This window comes from Octopus bimaculoides, chromosome 2 (genome assembly GCF_001194135.2).
Source record: "Octopus bimaculoides isolate UCB-OBI-ISO-001 chromosome 2, ASM119413v2, whole genome shotgun sequence".
Classification (NCBI taxonomy): Eukaryota; Metazoa; Mollusca; class Cephalopoda; order Octopoda; family Octopodidae; genus Octopus; species Octopus bimaculoides.
Window position 1 is genome coordinate 144,872,291 of NC_068982.1, and position 9,791 is coordinate 144,882,081.

General features: G+C 35.2%; 1 protein-coding gene across 1 annotated transcript in view; it reads left to right on the forward strand.

Annotated features, from left to right (window-relative positions):
• Positions 1–9,791, forward strand: part of LOC106880289 (uncharacterized) — a 27,345-nt gene that overhangs the window by 11,977 nt on the left and 5,577 nt on the right. The window contains exon 2 of the mRNA XM_014930160.2: positions 1,420–9,528. Within this exon, the coding sequence (XP_014785646.1) occupies positions 2,019–9,528 (7,510 nt within the window). The 5' untranslated portion in view covers positions 1,420–2,018. The remainder of the gene's footprint in view (positions 1–1,419; positions 9,529–9,791) is intronic.

Genomic DNA, 9,791 nt, shown 5'->3' on the forward strand with positions numbered 1-9,791 from the left:
TATATATATATATATATATATATATATATATATATATATATATATATATATATATATATGTGTGTGTGTGTGTGTATATATATGTTTGTGTGTTTGTTTGTCCCCCCAACATTGCTTGACAACTGATGGTGATGTGTTTACGTCCCCGTAACTTAGCGGTTCGGCAGAAAGAGACCGATAGAATAAGTACTAGGCTTACAAAGAATAAGTCCTGGGTTCGATTTGCTCGACTAAAGGCGGTGCTCCAGCATGGCCACAGTCAAACGACCGAAACAAGTAAAAGAGTAAAAGAGATAAGATCCAAGGATCAAGGTGTAGGAAGAAAGTTAGCTTCAAGCAATTGTTTGTAAATATAAAAAACAACTTTCAGGGACAATAATGGTTTATTGAGATGGAAATTTGTGAATTTTTTCCTATTGAAGTATGATAAACTGAAAATTGTTCTTTTTATATTTCACGGTATAATTTGAATCTTCCATGTTTTCACATGTACCTCCTTGCGACAATGTAAATTTTCATTTAATCAAGATGTCCTTGACCTGATGTGTAACCTTTGGTATACACGTTGCTTAGATATTTACCACTTGCAAGATTCTGCTTGCTATGAAACATATGTAGCCTGGATCTTATCTACTCCATTCCTTAACTCTTGTGTGTGTATGTGTATGTATCACCACCATCATCGTTTAACGTCTGCTTTCCATGCTAGCATGGGTTGGACGATTTGACTGAGTACTGGTGAACCGGATGGCTGCACCAGACTCCAATCTGATCTGACAGAGTTTCTACAGCTGGATGCCCTTCCTAACGCCAACCACTCCGATAGTGTAGTGGGTGATTTTTACGTGCCAGTCCGGCAGTACTGGCAACGGCCACGCTCAAAATGTGTTTTTTTTATGTGTCACCTGCACAGGAGTCAGTCCAATGTTTTGTTCACATGCCACTGGCACGAGTGCCAGTAAGGCGAAGCTGGAAACGATTGCGCTCAAATGGTGCCTTTTACATGCCACCGGCACGGAAGCAAGACCACTGCTCTGGCAGTGATTCCACTCTGATGGTGCTGTTAGCGCTCCACTTGCATCGGTGCCAGTCATCGAATTAGGTTCAGTTTCGATCTCACTTGCCCCAACAGGTCTTCGCAAGCTGCGTTTAGTGTCCAATGAAGGAAAGTTGGCATGGGTGTCAGTCAACGAATTTGGTTCAATTTTCAATTTTGATTTCACTTGGCTCAACAGGTCTTCGCAAGCAGGTTTTTTTGTCCGCAATATGTAATTGCAATTAACTGCAGATAATAAGATTTTTAGTGTAATTAATCTACAGAGGTTAGAAAAAATGAAAAAAATGTTAAAACTCTTCAAAAAGAGAAAATTCATTTATTATGCATTTGCTATACCAAAGTTTTTTTTAATTTTCTTTCAGGTTCCCATGTTGGTTATGGCAATGGATTTTGTCATTTGATGTTTGGAGAATTTCTTAAAGAATCAGTTCCTCTCTGAAGTCCTGATGATAAAACAGGTGTATATGTACTCGTATGTATATGTGGTATCTATAGTTCCCATGGAGTTACAATGGTCACTTGAATCTCTTACTCTTTTTCGCGACACATTTTTTCTCAACAGAAAACATTGTTGAGATTGTTGCTGGCAACATATTACCATAGAAATTTGAGATTATATTTGTCAACTAAGTAGCACAAAAAAAAAAAAAAGAAAGAGAGAGAGAAGAAAAGTAACAAAAAACAAAACAAAACAAATAAAAAAAAGCATTTATTTATTTATTTATATATTGATCCTAAATCACCAATTTTTATGTTACTCATATTTATTTATTTATTTATTGATGTGATCAACAATGGTTGTAATTCAAGAGTTATTCCTGTGAAATGCTCAAGACAACTTGCTGAAGAAAAAAATTATTTATTTATTTATGATTCTTTTTCTCCAAAATATATTTTGGAACTAGATGTTTCTCTTTATAATTTAAATTGTTTTAAATGAATGAAATGAAATGGTGTAAAAATGGCATCTTCTCCCAAGAAAAAGGTTTCCATCAAAGCAGATGAATCTCCTCGTTTGTACAAATGTACGTTTTGTACCAAGACATTTAATGTCCATGGAAATTTGATTAAACACACACGTACACATACTGGTGAAAGACCGTTCAGGTGCTATATCTGTGAAAAAGCTTTTGCTAATCCTAGCAACCTCACACGTCATAAACGCTTACACACAGGGGACAGGCCATATATATGTACATTTTGCCAGAAGACTTTTCGTGCATCATCAAATCTAAGGGAACACCTGAAAAGCCATCTTGGGGATTCAACTTTTACCTGCCAACATTGTGAAAGCTCGTTTACTGTTTTTGCTGAGTATAGTTTACACATGGAGGAACATTTTGAAACGGCTTCTCGTCTGCTCTTTGGTAGCTCTACAATGGCACTGTCTTCTTCAGTATCTCAGAACACTTTTGAGAAAAAAGAGAAGAGAAATAAGACATTGAAAGAGCCTTCCTCATTAAGTTATGTTTCCCCTGAGGGTGTCCAAGAAGAGAGTTCATCAGATTTGAAGAGTAATCACGTGGAAAGGAATTTGGTAAAAGGTGATTGCAAGATGCAGTTAGATTTAGTTATTCCAGAAGATTCCAATTTATTGAATTCTCAAAAAGATTTACTTTTTAGTGTTGAAAGTAGCCAGAACAACAACAGTTGTTCTGATGTGTCTCTTCTTTCATCGTCTAGTTATCAAGATATGGAGGTAAAAACTAATGCAAATCTTCAATATTCAGAAGAAAAAGATCTCATCACTAAAGTGCCTGTTTCCAAAGAAGGCATGGAAATGGTAAACTATCTCTCAGAAAACTTTAATGAATACAAGGCTGGTACTTGTATTGATATTGTAGATCTTAATAAAGAACCTCAGATTCGACAGCCACCTACATTGTCTGAGATAGACTATCAGACTGTTGGTTCCAGCAAAACTAACTTGTTGACTGGTAGATCAAAAGAGAAACAGTGGAATTTTTGCTCAACTGAAGAGGATCAGTCAGCTTTGGATATTTCTAAGAAAGATCTGGAAAATTTGTCAGAAAATGTAAATTCTGGATATTGCCTTGATTTCAGGGACGAATCAACATGCACATTAGATGAGCTTTCACACAAATTAACACAGTGTTTCTACTGCCAGAGAATATTCAGTTCTGATGATCAAATTAAAGACTGTGATGATTCCTCTAAAGATCATCCATGTTGTGGAACATGTAATAAGACTCAAACAGGCAGTGCTTGGTTGTTGTCAAATTCTACCAGTGTCAAGAAATCGTTCAAATGTTTGTTTTGTCAGAATGAATTTACTGATTCAATTGAACTTAATCAGCACTCTTGTATCATGGATGTTAATGATAAAAGGTACAATCAATATTTCAAGAATTCAAAATCAACAACAGATTGTTTTGCAAAAGACAGTATAAAAACTTCAACTAGTTTTATTGATTCTTGTTTTGAAAAGGTTTTGCTTGAAAATCAAATGGATAATGCTCTAAGTTCGAAGGACATCCAGTTAGATAATGTACTGAACATCAGTACAGTTCAGATGGATAACATTCACGGTGGCAAGAACAGCCAGTTAGGAATTGTTCAGAACTGTAAAAACAGCCAGTTGGATAGTACTGATGGCGCAAATGATATCCAATTAGATAGCATACAAAGCTCAATTTTGGATAACTTTAGGGATATCCAACATTTGAATGCACTGAGTGAATCAAATAAGCACTCAGAATCATCTGTTAAAGATTTGTCTGCACCAGAGAACTTCTATAGTTTGATTAAAAAAGGTAACATGCTTGAGGAAAGACTTCACAGTACTGCCACAAAATATTTGAAAGAAACAGTAAATTCTCCAAAATCAGGTGAGGATAGTGATAAGGATTCTGATGATGTAATCATTGTTAATGACATGTTGCAAACATTATCAAACAATGAGAAGATTATTCAAGATAAGGATACCAGTAGTGGTTTTATTTTTGATAGGGTACACTCCCCGGCTCAGAATCTTAACTATGACAGCATACTTTTATACAAATCTTCCAAAAATTTAAATTCCCATGCTGAAATTCAGGGTACTGAAAATAATTTAACTAATTTTACCTCAACTCAAATTTCTGGCAAGAAACAGAAAGAAACATTAAATAAGAAAAATAAATTGAGTATAACTGGTTTAGTAAAGAATGTTAGCACTAAACATGACAAGAAATTCAAAACAGAATCTGTATCACATCCAAAAATTCACAAGTGCCGCTATTGTGATAAAGTCTTCACTGTTCATGGGAACTTGATCAAACACATACGTATCCATACAGGAGAAAAACCATTCCAATGTGCACTTTGTACTGCGGCCTTTGCTAACCCAAGTAATTTAACTCGTCATGTACGAATACATACAGGAGAAAAACCTTACAAGTGTACTTATTGTGATAGGAGTTTCCGAGACTCCTCAAGCTTAATGAGCCATCATCAAACCCATCTAAAATATCCACTGAAAAATTTTTCTCGCAATAAGAAACCTTCCAAAAATGCTTCTGCAAAACCTAGCCTGAAAATTAATCACAAGCAGAAAAAAAATGTTGATGAGAAAATTGAAAAAACCCTTTCTTCTTCAAAAGTTAATTTTGATAGCAATAATGCCAAATTATTCTGGCCTCAAGAATTGTCTTCGATGCATGTGAAAGGAAATAATGGTTTGAAGAAGCAGAGGAAAAGCAACCAGTTAGAAACTGTTGATTTAGATTCTTTTAGTGATACTGAAAGTAATGAAAGAAAAGTAGCTGTTGGTCCTAATAAACTAATACCAGATAAAATTGAAATGTACAAAAGTAATAGTAGTAGTAGTACTACTACTATTACTACAACTGTAACAACTGCTACTGATGGTGGTAATGAAAATTCAGTAAAGCTTAATGAGTCCCAAAGGCCAGGTGGTCTTAGTACGAGGCTTAGAAATTATTCTCCTATTTTAATTGAATGTAACTCGGAAACTCCTGAAGATTTAAAGAATGGAAATGATAATTCAAATGGCTTCAAAACTGATGAAATTCTTAAGCAGTCAGACTTCAATGGTTCTACCAAAATTATCAATTCGACTAGTTTAGATGCTGCAGACAAGAAAAAATGTTTGAGAGCTCAAAATAATAGTGTGGTTCTAAAACCTACAGATCTCAATGGTGATAAAAATGTTAAATCTAAAGGACGTCGGTTACACACATGTATTTACTGTAGCAAAAGTTTCACAGTCCATAGTAATCTTATCAAGCATATACGCATACATACTGGTGAGAAACCATTTAAATGTCAGCTCTGTGAAAAGGCTTTTGCAAATCCAAGCAACATGACTCGTCATCTCCGAGTTCATACAATAGAACCTTCTTATAAATGTACAGCATGTCCTCGTACATTCCGTGCACCAAACAATTTGAAAGTACACATGAGTCTTCATACACAATCAAGTACTGTACAGAAAGTTTGTTTCATCTGTCAAGCAGTGTATGCTCGGAAAAAAGAATTGGTAAATCATTTAAAAATTCATACTACAATGGAAAACACAGACTATTCTAATGATTTTAATTCTGATTCAAACGAATGCCTGAGTATATCCTTACCATCTCCACAAACCCCAAATCCTCAGAGCATTCAATTTCCTTTTATTAAACAAGGATTCATGCAGAAAACTCAGTCAGGTTGTAATTCTTCCCAGCATGATGATGTTGTTGAGGTTTCTAAAGTTAATGTGGCTTCAAATAGCCTTGATTTAGCCAGTCTAAACCTAAAAAATATACCAAGTAACAAATCAAGCTCTAAATTATCAGGTCCTTCTGTGAAACTACATAATTCTGATTCTTTAGAGGTAAATCCAATGGTTAAGAAGGTCTTTTCTGAAGGTTTTCCCCAAAGCGATGAATTCTGTGAGCTTCCTGAAAATCTAAATGCATCAAATGCTGGAAACGAACATTTTCTCTCTCAAAGTCCCAGACCAGGTTTGACAGTGATGGATTCAAATGATAATTCTAAAGCAAGTTATTCTGATGTTTGTGTTGAAAATGTTGAAGATGAGGAATCTAAAATATATAATGAGAGCCCTGTAAAGCTGTCCAAATCTGAGCAGGTTATACTGATTGAAGAGAGATTTTCCAAAGAAGATTTCTTAACTTTACCTTATGGGAATTCTCATATTGAAGTTGAAAATGCAAGTAGCAATTGCAATTCACCTTATAAAAATGAAGAAACCAGTGTAAATATTCAATCATTATCTTCAGAGAATGAAATGCACAATAGTTCTGACTTTGAGATGAAATCCACGAAACGTAAAGCTACTAAACGAAAAACTCATCGTAAACAGCATAGTTGTAAATTTTGTGGCAGAGGTTTCCCTTCTCGATGCAACTTAATTAAACACATACGGACACACACTGGAGAAAAACCTTTCAGATGCAAGTGCTGTCGAGCCTCCTTTGCTAATCCTAGCAATTTAACTAGACATGTTAGAACACATACAGGAGAAAAACCGTACCCATGTCCTCATTGTCCTAAATCATTTCGGGCATCATCAACACTAAAACATCATATATATACACATGCTAAATGTAATTCATACAAATGTCGCTTTTGTTCTAAAGTATATTCCATTTTTAGTAAATTCAAACTGCATCTTTTAACTCACACTAAATCTGCCAAATCCAAATGTATTGTTGAAGATCATTCCATACCTTCTCAAGCATTTCTACCTCCAGTTTCAAAATCTGTAGATAAATCATCAAAGAAAATACCAGAAAATGCCTCGGATCTTTCTGAAAGCTCTCACCATATCAATAGATATCTGCTTGATCAAGAACTGCAACCATCTCAAGCTAGTTTTATCAAGAATGAAGAAGTATTAGGGTTTAAAAATAGTAAAGAGATAGCTTTCTCTGATGAAGTTGAAACCAGTGCAGCTCACAATGATTTATCAAAGAACAACTTAGATCATTATTCTTTCTTCTCAGAAAATGCAGTTTCTTCTTATGCAGGCAAAAGAACTGGGGCCAAAAAACAGAGGCGCAGAGCAAAAACAAATAGCATTGAACTCCATGAAGCTGAGAATCAAAGTTCTTTCTGGTCTCAGTTTCCAAGTGAAACTTCTACACCTCGTAAAAGGAAAGCAATTCACAAGTGTAATTATTGTGAGAAAGCCTTCACAGTGTCTAGTAATTTACGGAAACACGTACGCACTCACACAGGAGAAAAGCCATTCATGTGTAGGTTTTGTTCCAGACCTTTTGCTAATCCTAGTAATCTTATTCGACATGAACGCATCCATACAGGTGAAAAACCATACATATGCAATTTTTGTCCACAACATTTTGCTGCGTCTAGCAGTCTAAAAGAACATATAAAGAGACACACAGCAGTATCAGGAAATGATGATTCTCTCCTTTTAGCTGACATTGACATACCAACTTCTTATGGCATGAAACAGAGTGCTGTAAGTGTTGTAACAGAAAATGATCTGCTCCATAACAAGACTGCTGAACTCAGTGCCAATATTAAATATGAAAACGATTATTCTGAATCAGAGCAAGAGATTATAGATGATTGTTTAAATGTAAACACATGTGCTTTAGAGTCGACAGAATGTTCTTCAGCCGAAACAGAGAAGAATAATGAAAGCCCTAATATTATACATAGTGTACTCAATCCTTTGACTGTTGTCAGTGACAGTAATTTAGCTATAGAAAATATTAAACAGGTGAGATATAAAGATGGACAGATTAATGGAGAAAACCTTGCCGGAGATGTGTCATCAGTATCTTTGACTCTTCGCCAGGGATTAAAAGATACCGAGAAAGGTATAAAATTTGAGGAGGAGCAGGAAAACTCTTCTTGCCATCCTGATAAGGGGTCTAAGAATTTGTCCAATGTTAATGACAATTCAGATATTTCCAATTCTGATTGCATTATTACATCTATGGATGCTTATAGTGATGGTCCATCTAGAATGGCTGACAGGAATTTTGCAGACAGCTTTCATAATAATAGTAATACTAATAATAACAATCGTAATAAAACTGTTCAATTTCAAAACTCATCATCACAAAAATCCTGTTCAGAAGAATTATACATTTGTAAATATGGATGCAAGACATTTGGTACTTATAAAGAACTTATTTCACATTTACAATCTCATTGTGAAATGAAAGATACACAGGATGATTTTGGTGAAAAAGAAGACATGAATCATGTAGAGTCATTAGAAGAGAATATGGAAAACTGTAAGGGTGATAGTCAAGTGTTGAAGTTGTTTTTATGTGAATATGGGTGTGGTACATATTTTACAGTTGATGAGCTACGGCATCACTCACTTGAAGTTCATAACAAACCTGCAACAATAAAGAACCAGGAAGATAGATTTGATTCAAAATCATGTGGCAGCAAGAATTCAATCTTGAAAGTTAAAAGCCCTTATAAATGTTCATATTGTACAAAAGTATTCTCGATACGAAGCCAGCTAACAAAGCATATTCGAATTCATACAGGAGAAACCCCCCACTGTTGCCACTATTGTGGCGCTGGCTTTGCTAATCCAAGCAATCTGACACGTCACATCAGAACTCACACTGGAGAGAAACCATATAATTGTCCATCATGTAAAAAGGCTTTTGGAAGTTCAAGTAACATGAAGGAACACATGAAAACACATTCCAAACTTTCTTTATATAATTGTAAATTTTGTCCTCAGAAATTTTCTTTGTTTCAGAGCTTTCAACAGCATATGAAATGCCATAGTAATGTCAATGAATTAACTGATGATGATGACAATGATGCAGATAATAATAATAATAATGATGATGATGATGGCGGCAATGGTGGCGACGATGATGATGACGATGAGAAGCACCTTAACACACAGACTGTTATCTATGTAGAAGAACTAGATAATATAAATGAACAGTTAGCTGATGAGTCTGCTATTGTTGCTTCCAATATTTTGAATTTAGAGCAGCAAAAGGAAAGTACTGAGGGAAATTATCAAGTGCCAACCGCAGAAAATATGAATCTTCAACCGAAAGAAATATGTTACTTTGGAGACATTGAAGAAGAACTTAAAAATTTCGATGCACCCATTTACACACATAAAAAACCTAACAGTTCTCGGCATCGTAAAAGGTCAAATAAATCAGAAGACCATATAATAAATCTTGTAGACTTTTCATTGTCAGACTATGCAGGTGGCAGCAAAGAATCTCCAACATCAAGCAAGAGTCAGTCTCACCAAGACAGAAAGTATATTCGCAACGCTCCCCCAAAACGGACCCACATCACAAAAGCACGTTCCTTACCCCCTTATGTATGTAAATACTGTCAAAAACTGTTCACCATTCGCAGTAATTTGATAAAACATATACGTACACATACAGGTGAGAAGCCCTTCAAATGCCACTTGTGTGAAGCAGCTTTTGCTAACCCAAGCAATTTGACTCGACATGTTCGTACACACACAGGTGAGAAGCCTTACCTTTGTCTATGCTGTTCAAAAACCTTTAGAGCTTCATCTAATCTCAAAGTTCATCTTAGAGTTCATTGTAGTTAAATGTTAAGCCTCACTCATCTTTATGGTTCTGTTACCATATAAAATAATGTTAAAAGCTTCAAACCTTTTATATTTAAAAACTTTTTCATGTCATGTTTAAGCTAATTTAATGGAAATCACACACACACACACACACACACACACACACACACACACACACACACACACACACAC